Source organism: Balaenoptera acutorostrata, chromosome 6 (assembly GCF_949987535.1).
Source record: "Balaenoptera acutorostrata chromosome 6, mBalAcu1.1, whole genome shotgun sequence".
NCBI classification, from domain to species: domain Eukaryota; kingdom Metazoa; phylum Chordata; class Mammalia; order Artiodactyla; family Balaenopteridae; genus Balaenoptera; species Balaenoptera acutorostrata.
Window position 1 is genome coordinate 40312989 of NC_080069.1, and position 24308 is coordinate 40337296.

The 24308-nt window shown below is 35.0% G+C and overlaps 1 protein-coding gene across 9 annotated transcripts in view; it reads left to right on the forward strand.

Annotated features, from left to right (window-relative positions):
- AGTPBP1 (ATP/GTP binding carboxypeptidase 1) overlaps positions 1-24308 on the forward strand; it is a 174858-nt gene that overhangs the window by 88824 nt on the left and 61726 nt on the right. For all 9 annotated transcript variants that reach the window (XM_057548960.1, XM_057548966.1, XM_057548962.1 and 6 more), the window contains 4 exons: positions 6876-7591; positions 16325-16408; positions 17506-17592; positions 17678-17826. In XM_057548960.1, coding sequence (XP_057404943.1) covers positions 6876-7591; positions 16325-16408; positions 17506-17592; positions 17678-17826 — 1036 coding nt within the window. The remainder of the gene's footprint in view (positions 1-6875; positions 7592-16324; positions 16409-17505; positions 17593-17677; positions 17827-24308) is intronic.

The following is a 24308-nucleotide window of genomic DNA, read 5'->3' on the forward strand; positions in this document are numbered from 1 at the left end:
TTATTTTCTTTTGTTTCTTGATAGCAGAATATTAGAAGTGTCAAAATCCTGCATTTTCACAGCTCTATTTTCATACATCTGTGGTAGCATGATGACATTTACCATATGGACTTTTGTTATGTTTATTTTTTTCCCCTCTTTTAATTTGGTTTTAAGTTTTTATTAAAGTTATGCATGGACAAAGTTTAAAGAGCAAATAGTTTTACATAGTTTAATCAGGAAAAACTGTAGTCTCCTTCCTATCTGCTGTTTCCTACAATCACCTTTCCATATGTTTTTGAAGTTAACCCCCATATTTCTAAATGATATGCTTACAGTGCCATGTCTTGATATTTCCTGCTTTCATTCTCTCTCTCTCTCTTTTTATTATCATCTTAAGATAGACGTCCGGTAATTTTCAGCTTTTCTTCTCTTCTAATATTTACATATTGAGGCTATAAATTTCCCTCTAATTACTGTTGTAGTTGCATCACACAGGTTTTGAAATTTAGTGCTTTCATTATCTTTGTTTTGAAACTTTTTTTCCATTATGATTTTTTCCTTTGATTCATTGGTAATGTCAGAGTTGGCTTTTTTTTTTTATAAATTTATTTATTTGTTTTTATTTTTGGCTGTGTTGGGTCTTTGTTCTGTGCGTGGGCTTTCTCTCGTTGCAGTGAGTGGTGCGCAGGCTTCTCATTGTCGTGGCTTCTCTTGTTGCAGAGCACGGGCTCTAGAGCGCAGGCTCAGTAGTCGTGGCACATGGGCTTAGTTGCTCCACGGCATGTGGGAATCTTCCCGGGCCAGGTATCGAACCCGTGTCCCCTGCGTTGGCAGGCAGATTCCCACCCACTGTGCCACCAGGGAAGCCCCAGAGTTGGCTTTTTAATTTCCAATTTTTTGTTTATCTTTTTATTGACTTCTAGTGTATTGTAGTAGGATAAGAGGACATATCCTTTATGATTATAATCTTTTGAAATTTTTGAGGCTTATAACTTTGAATATGGTCAACTTTTGTTATTATTTCTCATGTCTTTGAAATGAACTCTGCTGCAGTTAGGCACAGTTGTATATTCGCCTAATAGGATAAGACTGTTAATTGTGTTTAGAATTAACACAATTTAATTAGTTTAGTATAGAATTTAATTAATTAATTTAGAATTTTCTATCCTTATGGATTTTTATTCCTGTGTTATCAATTACTGAGAAAAGTGTGTTAAAGATTTCTCACTATGATTGCAAATATGTTTCTTTTTGCAGCTCTGTCAGTTTTTGTTACATATTTTTGGAGGCTTATTATTTATTGTGTATAAGTGTAAATTGATTTCTCTTCCTTTCAAATTGAACCTTTTTTTTTTGGCTGCATCTGGTCTTAGTTGCGGCATGCAGGATCTTTCCTTGTGGTGCGCGGGCTCTTCATTGTGGCGCACGGGCTTCTCTCTAGTTGCGGCGCACAGGCTCCAGAACACGTGGGCTCTGTAGTTTGCAGCATGCGGGCTCTCTAGTTGAGGCATACAGCCTCAGCAGTTGTGGCATGTGGGATCTTAGTTCCTCCACCAGGGATTGAACCTGTGTCCCCTGCATTGGAAGGTGGATTCTTAACCACTGGACCACCAGGGAATTCCCTCAGATTGAACCTTTTATTGAAGTTAGTTTTTATCTGTAAGACTTTAAGGCAAAAAGTTTTTTTAAAAAAATATTAATGTAGTTACATAAATTTTAGTTACTTGCCTGGTATCTTTAAAAATCTTTTCACCAACTTCTTGTTACCCTTAGATGTTTATCTTTTAAACAGCATATAGTTGGATTTTAAAAACTCAAGTCTGAGTCTTTGCTATTTAACTGGAGCGTTTAGATCACTCACATATAATTATTCATACATTTGGATTTGTGAGATCTTATTTTGTATTTTCATTTGTTTCATCTCTGTGTCTTTGTGTCTTTTTCTTGCCTTTGTTTGGATTATTTTTCCTCATTTCAGTTTTTTCACCTTTATATGAAAACTATACAGTCTTGTTATTTTAATTTTATTCAACTTTCTTGAGGTATAATTTATGTGCAACAAATTGCATTCATTTATAGTGTAAGTTTGACATATATGCAAAAATTCTAGTTACTCTTTTTTTTAAAATTTATTTATTTCATTTATTTTATTTTTGGCTGTGTTGGGTCTTCGTTGCTGCATGTGGGCTTTCTCTAGTTTTGGCGAGTGGGGACTACTCTTTGTTGCAGTGCACAAGCTTCTCATTGCGGTGGCTTCTCTTGTTATGGAGCACGGGCTCTAGGCACGCGGGCTTCAGTAGTTGTGGCATGCAGGCTCAGTAGTTGTGGCTCGCAGGCTCTAGAGCACAGGCTCAGTAGTTGTGGCGCATGGGCTTAGTTGCTCCGTGGCATGTGGGATCTTCCTGGACCAGGGCTCAAACCCGTGTCCCCTGCATTGGCAGGTGGATTCTTAACTACTGCGCCACCAGGGAAGCCCTCTAGTTACTCTTGATAAAATAGTAAATATATGTATTTACTAAATTCTGAAGTTAATTAGGATCTTTCTTTTCTCTTCTTAATTATAAAAGGAAACTTAGGATACTTTATGTACACCTCCCAAACCTTCAAAACTTATATGCTTTGAATTTATATTTTAACTCTAGCTTTAAAAAAAAAACTCATATGTTGCTACTGCTTTTTGTTTAGATTCAGTGTTTAAGATTTACACACATTTTCACTACCTTTTTATTTTTTATTTCTTCTTGTTTCTCAGACTTTCTGTCTGAATTGCTTTCCTCCTGCTTGAAATGTTTTATAGTGTCTGTCTGTCTGTCTCTTTTTTGGTCCAAAAATGTATTTATTTTGTAATTCTTCTTGAAAGTTAGTCACTGTTTTCCTCTAGCTGCTTTTTTAAAATCAACTTTACTTAAGTGTAATTTACATGCAATAAATTACAAATATTTAGGTTCAATGAGTTTTTTTTTTTAATTATATGAATGGCTGGATTTTTATTTATTTATTTATTTATTTATTTATTTTTTTGGCTGTGTTGGGTCTTCGTTTCTGTGCGAGGGCTTTCTCTAGTTGTGGCAAGCGGAAGCCACTCTTCATCGCGGTGCGTGGGCTTTTCACTGTCACGGCCTCTCTTGTTGCGGGGCACAGGCTCCAGACACGCAGGCTCAGTAGTTGTGGCTCATGGGCCTAGTTGCTCCGCGGCATGTGAGATCTTCCCAGACCAGGGCTCGAACCCGTGTCCCCTGCATTGGCAGGCAGACTTCCAACCACTGCGCCACCAGGGAAGCCCAATGAGTTTTAACGAATATATACAATTGTGTAGCTACCAACCCCGTCAAGATATAGAATTGTTTCTGTCACCCCAGAAATTCTGCCTGGGTTTCTTTTTAGACAATATCCTCATCTCTTGCCCAGGTAACTGCTGATCTGCTGTTACTCCAGGTTAATTTTGCCTGTTTTGGAATTTCTCAAAACTGGGCTCATATAGTGTGTACTCTTTTGTGTAAGGCTTCTTTTGCTCAGTATGTTTTTGAGATTCACCTGTGTTTTGCATTTATCAGTGGTTTTTTTCCTTATTGCTGAGTAGTATTTCATTGTATGAATATACCACGATTTCTTTATTCATTCACTTCTTGATGAGTATTGGAATGTTGGCTGTTTTGGGCTATCATGAATACAATTGATACTACCATGTGTGTACAAAGCTTTTTTGTAGGAAAGCTTTGTAGGAAATATGCCTTCATTTCTCTTGGATAAATACCTACAAGTGAAATTGCTGGGTTGAGTGTATGTTTTCACTTTATAAGAAATTGTTTCTGGTGACTTGTAAGATTGTTTCTTTAGCTTCAATGCTCTACAGTTTCCCAGAAATGTTTGTTAAGTGTAGATATTTGTTAAGTCTTGTTTGGGATTCACTGTGTTTTGTAATCTGTGAGTGTTGTTTTCTCATAGGATTTGGAAACATTCTTTATTCTCTTCTTCAGATACTGCCTCTTTCTCTTTCCCTCTCTCTTCTCTTTTGGCATTTCTAATTGAATGTAGATTTTCTAACTCTCTTCCGTATCTTTTAACTCTTTTTTTAATGTTTTCCTTCTCTTTGTTTCTCTGTGCTGCATTTAGGTAATTTCATCAGAACAGTCTGCCAGTTCCCTAGTTCTAATTTTTGCTCCATCTCATCTGTCATTAGAAACATACATTAGGCATTTAAATTTGTTTTTGATTTTTAGAAGGTTTAAAAAAATGTTTCATCAGTCTTTAACTTCTTGTTTCTTGTCTTTCATTTCTTTGAACATATTAAATATAGGCATTCCTTAGTCTTACAGTTTTAGTGTCTGAATTTCTTGCAGTTTTAAAAAAAAAATTTTTTTTTTTACCATGAGCTGCTCGTTTTCTTTATAATTTTGTGGAAATTCCAGAAGTTTTTGTTGTTGTTGCTTTTGACAAGCACTGTAATAGATTAAATTCCTCATTGAGGATTTTTGGACCACCCAGATAATGTGAATTCAGGCTGCAAATTCATGTGATGTGATAGCAGGCTTCTGGTACCATTTTGTGAGTAGTGCTATTCTTCACCCTCTTAAGTGCTAAGGTTTGAGACAGTTGACTTTCCTTGCTATTAATTGTTTTGTGGTAGGGTATTTCTAGGGCCTCTGTATTGAAGGTTTAGTTTTCTGGGGTTCCATCTTTACGGGAGGTGTATCTTTTGTTGGACTCCCCACTTTATGCAAGCTCTGGGTTACTCTCCTGTTCTTTATACTTTTTGAGATGGGAAAACCTATACCCTAGGTCACCTGTTTTAGCAAACATTTTTCAAGTGAAAGCCAGCTTCAGTCTTAAAACTTTGGGATCCCGTCTTCACTTACCATTTGGTTTTTAATCCTTGCTTTCTTATTCACTTGTTGTCATACTTAAAATGTTTTAATATCTTTTTTTTTTGGCTGTGACATGTGGCTTGCAGGATCTCAGTTCCCTGACCAGGGATTGAACCCTGGGCCAAGGCAGTGAAAGCTCTGAATCCTAACCACTAGACCGTCAGGAAACTCCCAAAATATTTTAATATATTTTCCAACACTTGTAAATGTTTCTGTAAGGTAGATACCTAGCCCACCAGGTTTCCTACAACAAATTTTTAAATGCAGATTTCTTCTCTTCAGCCCTTTTAATGCAGAGACACTTACCCATTACCTCCTTTGTGCCTCCTTGTCTCCTTGGATTAGATATAGTGCAGAGGCCGAAAGTGAATAATATTTGAATCCCTGGTTTTTATACAGTGGATATTTAAGGAATGAATCACAAAGGAAAAGAGTCTTAATTTTGACTACATAATGTGTGTGTAGAAGTTAAACAAAATTATAAGATGAATTGTAAATCCAGAAAAATTGTTGCAAAAATGGGTTAAGGGATGTGTCTCTGTGTGTGTGTGTGTAAATAAATGTGAGAATTTATACTACAAAACAAGAAAATCCCTATATTCCAGGAACAAATATATTACCTATGAAGAAATAAACTGGTTAATAGATATATGGAAAATTGTTTGCTTTTCTAGTAGTCAAAGAAATGCAAATTAAAGTGGCGGTAAGACCATTCTTCTTATCTACCACTTTAGAAAAAAATTTTAAAAACTATAGTACCTAATGTTGTCAAGGAAGAGAAAAGTTAAAATAGATACTCTCATATACAGTTACTGGGAATAGTATTAATATAAGTATTTTTGGAAGGCATTTGGACAATTTGTATTAGATATTAAAATTGATTATAGTATCTGGCTCTGTAATTCCATTTCAGTGCTTGGGAAATTATCCTAAACAAAAAATTTATGCAAAAGGATGTTCATTGCAGAGTTCTTTATAATAGCAAAATTTTGGAAATGGCTTAAGTATACATCTTATTTGTTTGTTTAAATCCTTCCATATTCTGTGAAGGATTTAATGCCCAGCAATAGAATAAAGGTTAAATCCATTGAGTTTTTTTTTTTTTTTTGATAAAATCTTGCATAGACCAAAAAAATGTCTAAAAGTATAAAAAGAGAAAAGGCTATTTGATCTGTCAGCAGCATCCTTTTTTTTACTTGTCTTCCAGCACACTTTTCTTTCCTGGTTTTCATGTTTCCAGCCCAGCTTTTTCTTCTCCATCTCCTAATGTTTCATTTTCATCTCCTCAACCTCTTAAGATTGTAGTATCCCGAGGTGTACAGCCTTTTGTCTTCTTCTCTTATCTGTCTGTTTCTTTCCACTGATGATTTCCAGTCTCATGGCTTGGAATAGTATCTGTATGTGAATGACTTTTCCCCCTTTTGTGAATGACAAAATGTCAATTTTTCCCCCTGTATGTGAATGACTTTTCCCCTTTCCCCCTCTTCTTTTGCTTTAACACTTTACCCTCTAACATTCCATAAAATATATTTGTATCATGTTTATTACTTTTTGTATTGACAGTCCTCTCCCCTCCTTCTGTAGAAGAATATAAGCTGCAAAAGGGAAGAGTTTTTTTTTGTTTGTTTGTTTGTTTTTTAACTGATGGGTCTTAAGTGCCTGAAACAGTGCTTGGCACAAAACAAACACTCTAAATATCTGTTGAATTAGTGAATAACAATTTAGCTGTTCTGTTTCCTTTAATAGATTTTGGATGATTTTAATGTCTCTATACTTTTCTAAAATTTCTCATATTTGTTATATATAGGCACTATTTTTATAATAGAAAAAGTAAAATAAGTGTAATGAATTTTGTGCTGGTTAAACATTTTGTCTTTTATTAGCAAAATTAAAATATACCCTGTTTTATCCACATTTAAAATTTTCAAATGTTTCTGAATCAGCATATAAAATGAATATGATCTTAGTTTTGTTAATACGTGTAAATATTTACATATAAAAGATTAAACTTATTTTTTATTTTCAAAGGACTATGATTTAATCTCCAGAGAACCAAAAGCTTTTGTATTTGAGGGAAAAGTGCGTGGCCCTATTGTTGTTCCCACGGCAGGAGAGGAAGCATCTGGGAATTCCGGCAATTTAAGAAAAGGAGTTGTAATGAAGGTGACTGTGTCTCCTAAAGGAGATGAAGATAATAAGAAACCAGCCTGTGCGGTTCTGGCAAAAGAAGACATTAAAGATAATGACAGAACATTACAACAGCAGCTAGGTGATCAGAACAGAACTATTGCATCGGGCCATGGCTTAAACAATGATATTGTGAAGGCCTTGGACCGAATTACATTGCAGAATATTCCTTCTCAAACAGCCCTGGGTTTTACTGCAGGAATGAAGAAGGACTGCAGTCTCCCTGTCACTGCCCTGACGTGCGCTAACGCATGTTCACACGTGGCTACTTGTGGGAATGTTCTGTTTGAGGGAAGAACTGTTCAGCTAGGCAAGCTTTGCTGTACTGGAGTCGAAACTGAGGATGATGAAGACACTGAGTCTACTGCATCAGTGGAACAAGCATTAGTTGAAGTTCCTGATGGACCAACACTCCACGACTCAGATCTTTATATTGAGATTGTGAAAAGTACAAAGTCTGTCCCAGAATATTCAGAGGTGGCTTATCCTGATTATTTTGGTCACATTCCTCCTCCATTCAAAGAGCCTATTTTGGAAAGGCCTTACGGTGTACAAAGGTGAGTTGCAGATTTCCTCTTCCTCGTAAACAAGACCATTGTCAAAATATGGAGCATGCTGAAAAAAACTGCTTTGGGTATTTAGGAAGAAAATTAGTCTGAATTAAAGTTAGTGTCGGCAGAGCCCCCTCACCTGCCCGCTCGTATCCCTCACAAGCATCCTGTAGTAATAAATCTACTTCTTGCCTATCAAAAGAAAAAAAATAAAGTTAGTGTCATTTTTTATCCTGCTTTGGAAATTTTGCATTGTTTTGAAATTATCTGTATGGGTTTACTTTATTTTCTAAGTTCATTACCTATTCAAATGAAGCCAGCATAATAAACCTGACCATTGTACAATTTAGGAATTTTCTATTTAGAATGATTCTGAAAATATAAAAAGATTATTTAGTAATCTTTGAAAAAATATTATATTAGTAATATATATTAATTTAGTAATTTGATTATTATTTGAACTTGATTTAGGTATATAATCTAAAAATAGCAATATGGACAGCATTATTTTGTTGTAAGATTTGGAATTGGAAATATACAATATAAAAATTTGGGATTCATAGAACCGAACTTATAAAATATTGCCAATTAATTTTAAAAATTATGGTTAGTATTAACTGTTGCCAACTAGTGAATATTGGGCACGTAAATACATTTTTGGTGCGACTTGACTATTTTCAGAGATTATGATTAAGGGTTTGTGATGGTGGCTTACCAGTACTTAAGAACATTTATATGTTCTTGCTATGAGTATGGTATGTAATGATGAAGGAAGACATTACTGTGCATATTTGATCCTCCTTAGACTATGAGCTCCTTTAAGGCAACACCTGTGTCTTATTTATTTTTTATATTTAGTATATAATATAATTAATCATTTTTACTTGGCAACTTAGTATATGTTTAATGCTACCAATTGACTCCTTGATCCATAGGTATGGAATCACATACAACATAGCCTCAGAACAAGGGACTGACTTTGCTGGGACGTGGGGCGGAGGGGGTGGGAGGGTGGACCTTTGCCTTGTCATCCACTGGTTGTATCACAGACTGCATCATCCAGAGGTGACGGGCCTCTTGGAGTGCTGGAGTGGCCTTCAGAAGGCACAGATGAAGCTCCAACTCAGAGGAAATACTCTGCAAGGATGGGCTGCAGTCTTTCAGGATGCAGTATAGGCACTAAGTTAGAAACTTCCATTTGGTTCTGTATCCCCAGTAGAAAGACTAATGGGCCTGGGAAGCAGAAGGTGGAAACAGAAACAGTCCTACTTACTGTAGCTCACAGTGTCCCGCTAGGGAACTTTGTGCAGGCGTGTGTCCCTGCACCTCTGAGCTCTGCAGCGTTAGTAGTCCTAGTCTCAAAGTGGGTGTAGTCTTTCCACAGGGGACATAGCAAGGGTACAGTTTGACTGCAAGCTGTGGTTGCCAATGATTTACTTTAGTCTCTTGTGTCTAGGACCAGCAGACAGGACCCAGATCAGCTAAAGGAGGTAGGATTGCTTCTACACAATGGCAGCAGGTTGACTATGGGTGGCACTCAAGTGATCCACTAACTTTAAGTGTGAGTGGACACATCACGGCCACCCTGGAATGAGGATGATATGATTGCCAGGGTCTCAGACACCTAAGGAACGTTTGGGTCACTTAATCACATCAGCTGCCAAGACCTGCAGAGGTGTGATAGCTGAGGCAGAGGGGAATTTTGATAGGTATTGGAGGATGGAGATGAGTTGCAGCCCTGAATAATTGCAGTGATGGATGGGGACAGCATTTGTTCTGCTCATGTTTTTCTTTTAAGTGTCTCCTTAGTAGAGGCCCACAGGAACTGTGGAGCAGCTGCTCCCCAAAGATGGGTGGAGAAGTGGATCCATGCAGCACAAGGGTGGGCTGTGGCAGCCATGGCAATGAGTTTCTCATCTCTCCCTTCCTGAGAGAACCTGCTGTGAGGCTTGTAGTTGCCCCCAGCCTTCAGCCACTGTATTTTGGAGATCTCTTGCAGCATTATTGCTGAGACCATGTCCTCTCTGCATTGCTTCAGCCATTGGCTGACCATGATGGTGGTACTAGAGCTGAGCCATTCCTGAGCAATGCGGGGATCTGATCATAGGCAGTCTTTGCTCTGTGGCTTCTTGTTGGCATGGTCGAGACTTTTGCAGAGCTGCACTGCAGTGTGAGGCTCTCCTACTCAGTGTTCTCTCTCTTCCCAGGGGTAAAATCTGCTTTTTGGACAGACCTGAAGGCCTTTCACGCCTAACTACTGCTCTCTCTCACCTTTGTTTTTCACACCTGTTTCCCCTAATAGATCTCTTGCACAGTTAGCTGCAAGAGATTGTGATTGTGTCTGGCATTTGCTTTTTGAAGGACCTGAACTCACATGCCTGGCATGAGTCAGAATCAGTCAGCAGCTAGATTTTTCTCCTTTTCAGCATCACCGCTTAGCCTCTCTATCTCCTGAAAGTCAAAGATGTCATCTTGACTACAGAAGGCACTTCCTGGACTTTAAGTGTTCTTTAAATGCTGAGAGCAAGTTTCCTCATTAAATTGCCTCAGTCTGAAAGTTTTAATTTTCCTTATTAGCCTATAATATCTGAAGTAAGATTAGAAGGAAGGTAGATTGTGGAATTGGGCTATAACTATTATATAGGTCTCTGATTCTCAGCCTTAATTTAACTACCAAGGATCCTTCTTATTTCCCCTCATGGACTTTGTTATGAAAGCTTTTCTCAGTCAAGACTCTTATTTAAGTATTTTACCCATTTGTGCTAATAAAAGACATAAATTCCTGCTAAGCAGAGCCTCTGATTAACATTAGATCACCTTTTCAGTTGCTACATTTATTGATATTGATAAGTAAAGAAACTTGTTTTAATTAAGTGTTGCTGTACTGCAAATAAATGTATCATGGCCACGAATAGTTGTTATACCTACTCTGTGGGTTCTCAAAATGTCTGTGCTGCAAGTGGGGAGCTACACCCTCAGCTCTGGTGGCCTCTGTCCTCTTTGAGCAGCTTTTTCTAGTGTTGGGCTTTGTCATTGCCTGGCTGGGTCTTTAAGAGAGGATTATTCCACCCATAGTCCCATAGTCTACTTGCTGTCTCCGCAGGACTATGCCTTTCTTGGTAGAGGAGAAGTTTATACAGACTGGAATTACTGTGGCTCTTCTCAATCCTCCCCTCTTTCTTCATATTTATGGTGAATTCTTTCACCTCATTCCTGAAACACAGACATTGCAATTGCTTTACACATCTAATCAACAGATTAGAAGTTCGACCTCTTGAGTATATTAGGCCACCTTCAGATATTTTTCCTGAAGTAATTGACTTTTTCTATTGCCTCTCTACACAGGGAAATGTACCACGGAGTTTGTATGTTATTCAAACCAAAGCTTTAATATATAATTTTGAAACTAAACAGCATGATAAATGATAAAAAGGTCACTCAGAGTTGGGATATGTGTTTTAAAGGTGGGTGTGTTGGTGCAAGTTAAAGTGCAAAGGAGATGGAGCTCAAGGAAGTGAAAACACAGAAAACCCAATGATTTACAACCCGGTTTCCTGCATCCACTCTGGAAAATTTACAATGAGAAAAATAGGACCCTAAAACACCTTGGAGGGTTAGATGATCCATTTCTCCTGGAAGTTTCAAAGATTTCTTACCCCACTGATTTTCATCACCTTGATAAAAATATTTTTTTGCCCTCTGATTTGTTGCAGAAGAAATAAGTCAGAAACTATGAAGTAATCTAACCTTTGCTAGTCTCTTTTGCTGCATCATTATATATTTTGTGTGACTGTGAGTGTTGCAAAGAACACCTTTCATCTTATTTGTCGTAATTTCCATTTTCATATCATTTGTCAAAATTTCCATGGGTGTCAGATATTTGATGTGAGGCAGGAATATAACTCTATGTCAATGAAACCAAACATTATGATTCTGTTTATTTAGATGTGTAGGACTTCCCCCGGTAATGTTAATTGCTTTAGATATAACTAATGCAAAAAGTATATACTTAAAATATTTCTGAATTATCAATACATACTAGGCAGCAGTACTCTCATATTTGAGGGTTGTTACTTTTTTTCTCCTTATTTTATGTACTCTGCAAATATTTGTCAAGTATTTATGTGGAATTTGTGGTGGGCAGTGTCATCCCGACGCAGCGAGATGCAATGTGTCAAAGCTTCTTTTCTCCCATCATTTTTGAATAACGGGTAGAAAACTTCAGAATTATTTGTTCCTTCAGGTGACATTAATTTGAGACTGCAAGAACAAATGCCTGTAGCGGCAATACTTGGACAATTGGACTTGACTTGAGAGTGCTGAGGCCATGTGGTGTGGTGAGGCGTTTTGGCAGGTCAGGATACTCTGAAAAGCAAGTCGAAACACATGGATTCTAGACTGGGCTCTCCCACTGACTTTGTGTGTGTATATTTGAGCAAATAACTTTATTTCTCCAGATACCAATTTTCTTAACTAAAAGCAGATCACTGTTTTTGAAACTGTGGGTTGATGTCCATTAGTAGCCAGTATTGAAAGAGAAAATAACAGTGTGTCACATCTAGTGCAGCCAGGTATCGTTTTATAAACTTTTTGTTTCAGCTGTGTGTGTGTGTATGTGTGTGTGCGCTTGTGTGCATGTGTGTGTATGTAGGGCTGTGATTTTTTTAATGTATTTCTTGAAGGTCACTATCAAGAAAGTTTGATAATTCATCTAGGTGAGGGATAGCAAACTATGGCCCACAAGTCAAATACAGCTAACTGCCTATTTATGTTCAGCCTACCAGCGAAGAATGGTTTTTATATGTTTAAATGGCTCAAAAAAATCCAAAGAAAAATAATATTTTGTAACACATTAAAATTATATGAAATTCATATTTGTGTCCATAAATAAAGTTTTATTGGAACACAGCCAGTCCCATTTGTTTATGTACTATCTATGGCTGTTTTTTCACCACAGTGGCAAGGTTAAATAGTAGTGACAGAGACCATGTGCCTTGCAAAGCCTAAAATATTTACTGTCTGACCCTATATAGGAAAAGTTTGCTGACCCCTGTAGCTAGGTAGTCTGAAGGCTTTATGGTTCTGTATTTGTAATAAAATATCAAATATGGGCCAGGTAATACGTATTACTAAAATACTCAGAAGTGCTTCCTTTTTTTTGAAATACATTGAGGATATTGATTCTAGTTTGTTTATCTTATTTGCCTTATCTTCTGAAACTTATTTTTTGAGCAAATGATAAACATTTTGTAAATGTCAACTTTTAGCTCAATCCCTATCTGAGTGCAGTAACATTGTAAATGACTGATGTCAGAATTAATGAGGATTTACTATTTTATTATTTTCAGAAAAGGAAGCATTAGATTCCTTAAAATTATTCAGTGAAAATATCTTTTTGTCATTTTGAATTTCTACTTTATGATAATCTTTCTTGTATGTAATCACTGATCTTTTTAAAAGAAAGTATAATAAATGAATAAAATTTCATTAAAAATCTCTTCACCTCATTTGGAAGGGGAAAAATCCATTATAAGATTCATAGCTCCATGTGGATAATGCACTGACATTTTAAAAAGTATTGTAAATACATAATGATGATTACTTGAAATCCATATTTTTGGTTTAAGTTGGATCAAAAATTAAAATGAAGCATCTCAATTTAAAGTGTGCTTAGCATTTTTTGGTGTATTTTCCTTGTTTTCATATTACATAAAATTAGCATTTTGATTTTCTTCACATTGTTTTTCTGTATGTTTTAGAAAAATTGCCTAGCTGTATTTTATAATAATAGATGTTATAAAATATAATTCATGTTACCTTGTTTTAAAAAAGCATTTAAGGTATTTTACAAAAATACTTTCAGCAAAATAAAATGAAAAAAATGGCAAAGAAACGTGGTGACTCTTAACCTCGGAAATATGTTCAGCATTTTTTCAAAGTAAGAGACATTTTTTTTTTTAACTGGAGTATAATTGCTTTACAATGTTATGTTAGTTTCTGCTGTACAACGAAGTGAATCAGCTCTATGTACATATATATCCCCTCCCTCGTGGACCTCCCTCCCCCCGTCCCACCATGCAAATTAAAATGTTCTGAGATATTTCCCACATATCAAAAACTGGCTAAAATGTGGAAGCTTGACAGTATATTCTATTGATGAGGCTGTGGAGAAACAGGCTCTCACATATATTGATGGTGGGATTTTCAATTGTTAATGCCTCTTGTGGAGGGCAGTCTGACAGAGTCTGTCAAAATTAAATTCCTTTGACACATTAATCCCACATCTGAAAATTTATGATATATATATATACGATGTATATGTACATATACACATGTAATTTGCACATCTACGTTCAAAGTTTTTCATTGTAACATTGTTTTGAGATTGAAAGCAACTCAAATGCCCATCGATCAGAGACTAGTTAAAAAAATTATGGTATATCCATTCTATGAATACTTTGCAATGATTAAAAAACAAAAAGATCTCTGTACACCAATAGAAAGAGCTACGAGATGTATTATTAAATAAAATAATCAAGGTGCTTGTGGAAGGAAAGTAATAAAAGTAGTTAACTGGATAAATGAACAGTGTGGGTTGTGCTGAAAGTGAGAGTCTTCATTTTATACTTTTATGTAATATTTGATTTTTGTACCAGGTCACTATATTACCTGTTGAGAAATTTAAAATTAAAAAAGTAGGTGAAGGAATTGTGGCAAAAGCAAAATAAGGAAAGCAAAACCTTGGATTTCTTTATATCACGTTTAGAATGGTTCAGGTACTTCTGGAATGGAGATAATAGAAGTATTAGTAGGAGTAACACTAGCAGAAAACTTTTATATTGGGTGGTTTTTATGGGCCAGACACAGAAATAAGTAAAAAGCACTTTGTATGCAGTGTGTATATGCTTATAAATTATGTCATTTAATGGTATAACAGCTCTATGAGGAAATTGCTATTATTTCTCCTGTTTTATGGAAGACTATGCTGAAGCTTAGGATTCTTGAGGAACTTATCCAAGGTTACACTGCTAGCAAATGGCAGAGCCAAGAGTCAGCCTGGTCTATGTCATGAGCCTGTCCTGTTAGGTATTCATACGTAGTGATCATATATATGTGGTTATACCATACTCATGAAGAATATCTTCTACGGGTCCTCAGAGAACACTTATGTAATGAACAACATATCTCATAATATCCTGATGGTTGAGTAAGTATAGCAATGAGGTGTACTCAATTGTTTCTCATAATGTTGTTCTGTATTGGTTGAAACCTAACAAAAGTACAGTTTTGGTGTTGGCCACATATCATGTGAACTTTTGAGTATTTACTAGACTGAATGGGCTGCAAATTTTTCAAACTGCCTTACACAAATTATTTTCTTCTGAGCCAAGCCTTTGACGATGAATGTCAATAAGTTTGAGGTTATAGTCCCCAAGGGTACCTCGAAAATATTTATTGTTTTGTTTTGACTAGAGAGCCATATTTTTTAATAGGCAGCTGAGGTAAAGTAACGAAGGATTGATACCTCTTATGAAACTGTGCTGCTTAACACAAATGTATGAATAAAAGGCTAATTGTCCTCTTTATTAATGAGGTCTGAGGGCAGGGCAAGATTTCCTTCAGGTATTAGTTTTAGGTCTAATCTAAATTTAATATAAATGGGGAGTTATATCCCCTAATATGCAGTGTCAGAGGTTGAAAACCAGTGGCCTGTAGGCCATATTCAACTTGCTCATGATTTTAGCTTCACTTGCAGAGGTTTTTGTTTTTGTTTTTTAACTGAATGCCAACATTTAACATTTGAGAGATTCCACATAGAGATCCAAGTTTGTCCTGTTTCTCGGAAAATTGGTATGACATCCTTAACCTCTGTTTCCTACCTGGCAACATTCAGTTGTTTTTAGACAGAGCCTGCGTTCCCCAGTTTTCCACAGGTCTCCTCAGGTACACCACCTGCTGGCCCTGTAGGTGTCGAGCTTTTTTACCTTGTTTTACATTACAGAACATTGCTGTAGAACTGAGCTATTATATCAGCCTTTTAATACCATTTTCCTTAAGTAAAGCCCCAAACTTTTGTAAGTATTAATTTTTTGCACATTTGTGGTAGATATCAACCTTAAGATTTAATAAATTATTTTGACAAATGGATGTATTTAGTCATTCACCATACTTGAACATTTGTATTTTTTGGTATGGTACTTATATAAGTGCCATCTCTTTCATTGTTGGAGATCTGGTTGATATAAATTTTGGATTTGTTATTATTATAATTAATAGCTTTTTAAAAGTTTGTTTCTTTAGAAAGAATTTGACTTTTGAAAGTTTTGACATTGACTCTAAATCAAGGATTTATATCATAATCCTTTGATACTGGGTTTTTTTCTTGATATACTGCTTTGTGAGTGATGAGTTATTTTTTGTAAAATAAAAATTAAAAATAAATTATGCTTAACTGCGTAACTGCTAGAGTAAGAATTTCTATGTAGAAAAGCATAATAGACATTCAACATTTTTTTTTCGAAAACTATTGGCCTTGTAGCTAGTTATTTTCTGTAACTCAGACTTTTAAAATACTAGTTTTTGTCTTGTTATGAATTGATTTTTTTTTGTACACAAAATATGTGGAGGAGTGATCATTTTTATTTTAAGAAATTTTTTTATCATTTTATACTTTTTTATCCAAAACTTACTTGGGAGATAATAATGAATTTTGGTCAAACTTCTTTTTTATGATTTCAGGACAAAAATTGCCCAAGATATTGAGAGGCTAATACATCAGAGTGATATAATAGATCAAGTGGTATATGACTTAGATAACCCAAAGTAAGTATGCTTTTTGTTTGTTTGTTTTACTTTTATTGGTTTTATTCCTACTGTAAAATTTCAGTGTTCTTTTAGAAGACAAAAAAATATAGTTAACTTCCACCTAGTTAACCCTCACTACGTTTTCATCTTTTAGCAGAGATGTAACGGTAATGTAAATCATGTTTATTTACTTAAATTGAATATATCACAAGCTTTTATTTGATCTTAGGTGGGCTTTTAATGGGTTTAATAAGGGAAAGGTCACAAACTGATGCTTTGTTTTTAAAAACTGAAATTACCTCCACTTAAGAGAGTGGAGATATCACATGAATGCTGCAATTTTGTCCTGTAATACTGAGCCTTCATTTCCTTAGGACAACAAATAACCATCCCCTTTAGAAGGAACATATGCTTCCTAACTCTCCACAGTCCCCACTTCTCTCTTTTGTCTCTTACTGCTTACAGTCTGCTTCAGTCCTTTAAGTTACTTGCCTGACCTTTGAAGCCATTTGTTTGTGATCCTTGATGTTTTAACATCACTTCCAATTTAGGATTATCACTGGTACCATTGTATTTTATGGCTTAAATATAAGTAAATAAGTGAAAACGAAAAATGATGAAGGTGACTACTATTTATCAAATAAGAAATTTAATCAGCCTGCACGTGGGTTTTCCCTCTCCCTCAACATTCTAATATTTTGGGGAAGTTTCATATTTCAGTAGTCTCATTTGGAAGAAATAAAACATTTAAAAAAGATTTTTGTTAGAGAGTTAGGGTAAAGTTATGTCAGAGCTAATGACTGAATTTGAAATAATATTCTCAAAAATGAAAAACAAATCTACCTTATTCATAACTTCTTAGTTATTTCTAAAATTTTTGTGATTAACACTGACTATAAATGTGGGAACAAATCTCGTAATTATAATTTTTTTGTCTATAAATATTAGCCGAAGTTTGTATTTTGCTTGTGTTGGTTTTGTTCTTTGGTTTAAAAATAATGAGGAGGGTGAGGCAGCAATAATGGTGTATTTTTAATCTGTAGTGTAGTTTTATTTTTTGCTCACTTGTTTAAATGCAATGTATTTTATTATTCTTACTTTAAAATTTCATTCAGTCACACCACTCCAGAAGAAGGAGATATTTTGAAGTTTAACTCCAAATTTGAATCTGGGAATCTGCGCAAAGTAATTCAAATTAGAAAGTAAGTCATTAAAAATTTTCCCATTTTGTATGTACACAGATTATTTTCCTAATTTTCATCAAATTTGTTTATTTTCTGTTTTCAGAAATGAATATGACCTTATTCTGAACTCAGATATAAATAGTAATCATTATCATCAGTGGTTTTACTTTGAAGTCAGTGGAATGCGACCAAGCATTGCTTATAGGTTCAACATCATTAACTGTGAAAAGTCCAACAGTCAATTTAATTATGGTAAGACAACTTTCTTTCCCAATTTAGAGGGTGTGCAGGCATTGTAACTGTAGGATAGAAGTTTTTAAAAAATTACTAATGTTTTTTAAAAGTTTCAGTGTTCTTTTGTTTTTTCTAGTTTTCAAAATTCAGATATTTATGCAAGATTTGACATAAACTAAGCTTTGCTTTGTTGGTGAAAAGAGTTACCCTTATAAAAGCAAGCCCTTTAAAATGTAATAAGTGAGGTTGATTTCATCCAAATTGAATACAACTATAAAGATTTATTATGTATGTGGCTTAAAATCAAGTTTTTAATAAAGTCTGTTCATCCAGAAGAGAATTACATAAAGCAGTCTCTTTTTAACTGTTTATTTTGAATAGATTCATAAAAAGTTAAAGTATTGTAGAAGTTGCAGAAAGGTTCCATGTTCTCTTCACCAGATTTCCTCTCATGGTTACATCTTACATAGCTGTACTGGAATACCAAAGCCAGGGTTTCAAATACTAGTGCTATAGGTAGATGGCATTTTTACTAACTGTATTTATTTATTCATTTTTATAAAATAGTACTTACTACTTTAAGCTTCATTAAAATATTTTAATTTTTACACTTAAAAGCACACATTTTGGAGTGATGCTTCTCTATTAAAAAAACACTATACTTCTGTGTGATAAATAATTTCTTCCTTTAGTGTCATTTTAAATTGAAAATGAATAAAATTCTGTAAAACTAAATCAAAACAATGAGACAGATGGCTGCTTTAGTTTTTAAGTTTCTCCTGCCCTTTGGATATTTTTGTATGTATATCATCCTTTCCAAACCCACTTTGTGGAGAATTTGGAAAACACAGTGTTGTTAAGAAAATTAAAACCATCAACAGTACATCATCCAGAGAAACTTACTTTATTTGTTTATTTTGTATAAATTAATTTAATTAATTTATTTATTTATGGCTGCGTTGAGTCTTGTTGCGGTGAGCAGGGGCTACTCTTCGTTGTGGTGCACGGGCTTCTTATTGCGGTGGCTTCTCTTGTTGCAGAGCACGGGCTCTAGGCGCATGGGCTTCAGTAGTTGTGGCACGTGGGCTCTGGAGTGCTGGCTCAGTAGTTGTGACACACAGACTTAGTTGCTCCATGGCATGTGGGATCTTCCTGCACCAGGGCTGGAACCCATGTCCCCTGCATTGGCAGGCGGATTCTTAACCACTGTGCCACCAGGGAAGCCTGAGAAACTTATTTTAATGTTTGTTGTTTCTTTCCAGCTTTTAAAATAATGCAGTATGTGATTTCTCCATACATATATTTATGTATTTATTTAAAAAAATAAATGCTCACAACCCACGCAGTTTCATAGTCTATATTTTACCAAACATTATATTTATATTGTCAGTATTTTTCTGGTTATTAAATATCCATCTGAAGCAGAGTTTAATGGACATCCTATGGAAGTTCTGTAACTCATTTTTCCAAACTTTCTTTTGTTGGACTTGCTTTTTTTTTCCTTCCAGTTTTATTGAGATATAACCGACCCTACAGCACTGTATAACTTTAAAGTGTACAGGATTATGATTTGACTTATATCATGAAATGATTACAATGTTTAGTGAACCTATTACAACTTAAGTTGTTTCTAATTATTTTCTATTTTAAATACTACTGAGATAAACATTATTGTACTAAATATTTGTGTGTATAATAATTTAGTTACACATTCACAGAAGTGGAATTTCTTTGCCAGCTGTAAATGTGTGTTTTTTTTTTTTTTCTGATTAGGAACAGTGGATCTTATGGGATCCACTGTCTGAATTAGGGAATTTGGTAAAGAAAATACACTTTAGAGAAGAATCTCTAGGAAGCAAAGAGAAGAAAAAAATCCGCTGTTTAGCATTTTGTTAGCCATCCTTAACCTTATTCACATTCACATAATTTTAAAAGTAAATTTTACCCTTTTATAGATTTGGGATCACAATATGAAAACTCATTTGTAAACTATATTTTTAAACTACACAATATATTGTAAAAACATTTCCCCATGCCATTACATATTTTCAGCAACATTATTACTGTTGTTTGTATAGTATTCTATTGAGTAATGTACAATAATTATTTAAATGATAACAGATTGATGAGAATTTGTCTTTTTCAACATTTCAAAATTACGAGCTGTGCTGCAATAGATATCCTTAATTATTTTTTTGTGTGTATGTTTATTCTTATTGCTTTGCCATAAATTCCTCCAAGTAGAATTTCTCAAAGGAAATGAACTTACTTTGGTGAAGACTAGGGAAAATGGGTCCTTACAGTGTTGGTGGGAGTGTTGAATCAGTTCAGCTTCTTTGAAGTGCATTTGATAGTATGATTTTAGTGTTTATATTTAACTTCATCCATGCAGGATTTTTTTTGGTATATTCTGTGAATTGGGATCTAACGTAATCCTATCGTTTGTAGTTAAGCAGCTTTAGCTGAACTAATTCTTTCTCCAAAGAGTTTTAAACTATTGTTGATGAATTCATTGAGGTGTCAGATGTTTACATTTGTAACTCATTTGCAACTCTATTCCTGACCCACTAGTAAAAACAGGATAGGGAACACCACTCAGAAGACGTTGTACATTGTTGCCCTGTTATAATTGTTATAGAAAACGGTCAGTTTAGAAAAAAACAGATTAGAAACTGGTTTAAGGTATCACACTATTGCTTACTCATAATTGCTGACTTTCTGGTTTTTTTTTTAATTAATTAATTTATTTTTGGCTGTGTTGGGTCTTCGTCTCTGTGCGAGGGCTTTCTCTAGTTGCGGCGAGCGGGGGCCACTCTTCATCGTGGTGCGCGGGCCTCTCACTGTCACGGCCTCTCTTGTTGCGGAGCACAAGCTCCAGATGCGCAGGCTCAGTAGTTGTGGCTCACGGGCCCAGTTGCTCCTCGGCTGTGGGCTCTTCCCAGACCAGGGCTTGAACCCGTGTCCCCTGCATTGGCAGGCAGATTCTCAACCACTGCGCCACCAATTTGGGTTGAATTATTCTGACCTGTTAGTCATACTGTGTATCCCTTTTGGTTTGAAACTCCACAACTCTCGCAAGCTGTGGCCTTCACGATATACTAGCATTTGTTTGGGGGCTGTGTGTTGCTCTAGCATCACTTGATTTTAATTATTCTGACGTTTCAGTCTTGTGTAACATCATTGTTGCTTTAGAACCATTTTGTTTTTTAAATTATTTTGACTTTATAATATAGTTTAACATCCTGTAGTCTTTTTCAAAAACAATTTAACAACTTTTTCTAACTTTATTTTTCCTGAATAGTTTATTCTGAATATCATTCTGAGTAATTTTATCAAGTGCCCCAAATTTCCATTGCATTAAACTTATAGAATAATGTGGGAGAAATCGGATTTCTTCTATTGTATTTGATCTTGCCACTTAGGAACATGGTGTATTTGTTTACTCAAGTTTTTTATGTTCTCACCTAAATTTTTTGTTTTCTTTTTGTAAGTTCCATATATTTAAGTATACCTTCATTCTTAAGTATTTTATGTATTTCTTTTTTCTGTTGTGAAAGAGTACTTCTCCCTATTTTCAAGCTTGTTATTATTTATAATTAAGAAAGCTAAGGATTTTTATATGTTTACTTGAAAATCAGACTCCTTAGTTTCTTATTAGTTCTCATAGTTTCTCAGTTGATATTTTGAATTTTCTTGGTAGGTCCCTAGAATTTCTCCTTATCCCTAGTTATATCGTATATGTTTCATTGCTTTTGGCTGGAACTTTGAGATTGTTTAAACTAAAAGGAGACTTTGGGCATCCTTGTTTGATTTTGAATTTAATGTGAGTGCTGTTTGTGTGTGTGTGTGTGTGTGTGTGTATTTTTTTTTTTTTTTGGTGGCGGTGCCCTGTGGCATGCGAGATCTTAGTTCCCCGACCAGGGATCGCACCCGCGCCTCCTGCATTGGGAGCGTGAAGTCTTAACCTGCTGGACCGCCAGGGAAATCCTGCTAGTATTTATGTTATGCATGTTAGCTCGTTTTGGGATACATATTCTTTCTTATACTAAAGAATTGCTATTTATACCGAGTTTTAAAAAATCAGAAATATTTTATTTCACTTTTTGCATTTATCAGTGTGACCATATATTGCTGTGAGCTGTTAATGTGCTGTATTATAATTATTTAATAATGTTTCTAATAGTAAACCATCCTTGAGTTTCAGAAATTAGTCTGTTTTGCCCTGTGAGTTAATCTTTAATACAAATATTTTGCATTTGTTAGTATTTTGTTTAAAGGTTTTTACATCATTGGTCATAAGTTAGACAAGACAATTTCCTGTTTGGAGGACTATCTTTTTATAGTTTTGGAAGCAGGCTAATGCTGACATTGAACACTTAAATGAACAGCTTTTATTTCCCTACCCAGTGTTCTGGAGCAGTTTAAATAGCATTTATATGTCTAAAGTAGTCTGATTCTGTGCCCCTTTTTGGGGGGGAGAGGGAGCATCTGGATAACTTCTTCAGTTTTATGTGAGTCCATATAGTCTAGTTTTCTATTTTTAATGAGGCAGTCTTGATGATTTATTTTTTCTAACACAGGTGACATTTAGATTTTCAGAATTCACTAGCAGAGAGTTGTATGAGATATCTGTAGTATGTGTACTTGCATGTCCCCTTGTTTGCTTTCCTTTTTGTGTGTGTGTGCTTAAAACATAATTTGTTTTATTTTACTATTTTAAAAACCTGGCTCTTAGTTTTATTCATTATTTCCTTTAAAAGTTTTTTTTTTTAATTTATTAATTTCTCCCTTGTCCTCCCTGCAGGTTGATACTTTTTCTCTTTCTAACTTCTAGTTTATTTGCTTAAATTTATTTAAATTTATTTTTGTTTGATGATCAAGCATTTAGGGTTTTTTTTTTAATTGAGGTATAGTTGATTTACAATATTGTATTAATTTTAGGTGTACAACATATTGATTCAAAATTTTTATAAATTATAATCCATTTATAGTTATTAAAAATATTGGCTCTATTCCCTGTGTTGTACAATATCCTTGATGCTTAATTGTTTTATACATAGTACTTTGTACCTCTTAATACCCTGCCCCTATCTTGCCCCTCCCACCTCCCCTCTCCCCACTGGTAACCTAGTTTGTTTGTTCACAATATCTGTGATTCTGTTTCTTTTTTGTTATGGTCACTATTTTGTTTTATTTTTTATATTCCACATATACATGATAAAATACAGTATTTGTCTTTCTCTGTCTGGCTTATTTCACTGAGCATAATACCCTCCTGGTCCATCCATGTTGTTGTAAATGGCAAATTTTATTCTTTTTTATGGCTGAGTAGTATTCCGTGTGTGTGTGTGTGTGTGTGTGTGTGTGTGTGTGTGTGTGTGTGTGTGTGTGTGTATACACCACATCTTCTTTATCCATTCATCTGTTCATGGGCAGTTAGGTTGCTTCCATATCTTGGCTATTGTAAATAATATGAACATTGGGGTGCATGCTTATTTCGGGGCTCCCTGTCTGTTTCATTGATCTGTGTATCCATGTTTGTGCCAATACCATACTGTTTTGATTACTGAAGCTTTGTAGTGTAGTGTGAAGTCAGGGAGCATGGTACCTCCAGCTCTGTTCTTCTCTTTCAAGATTGTTTTGGCTATTCAGGGTCTTTTATGTTTCCATACAAATTTTAAATTTATTTGTCCTAGTTCTGTGAACAATGCCATTGGTATTTTGATAGGGATTGCATTAAATCTGTAGATTGTGTTGGGTAGTATGGTTATTTTAACAATACTGATTTTTCCAATCCATGAACATGATGTGTCTCTCCATCTGTGTCTTCTTCAGTTTCATCAGTGTCCTTTTGTTTTTCGAGTACAGGTCTTTTACCTCCTTAGGTAGGTTTATTCCTGGGTATTTTATTCTTTTTTGATGCATTGGTGCATGGAATTGTTTCCTTAATTTCTCTTTCTGATAGTTCGTTGTTAGTGTATAGAAATGCAACAGACTTCTATATATTAATTTTGAATCCTGCAACTTTACTGAATTCATTGAAGAGCTCTAGTCATTTTTTGGTGGTGTCTTTAGGATTTTCTGTATATAATGTCATGTCATCTGCAAACAATGACAGTTTTACTTCCTGTTTTCCAATTTGGATTCCTTTTATTACTCTTTGTTATCTGAAAGCTGTGTCTAGGACTTCTAATACTATATTGAATAAAAGTGAGGAGAGTGGGCATCCTTGTCTTGTTTCTGATCTTAGAGGAAATGCCTTCAGCTTTTCATCATTGAGTATGATGTTAGCTGTGGGCTAATAATATATGGCCTTTCTTATGTTGAGGTGTGTTCCCTCTGTACCCACTTCCTGTAGAGATTTTATCATAAGTGGATGTTGAAATTTGTCAAAAGCTTTTTGTGCATCTTTTGAGATGATCATATTGTTTTTATTCTTCAATTTGTCAATGTGGTGTATCACATTGATTGATTTGTGGATATTGAACCATCCTTGCATC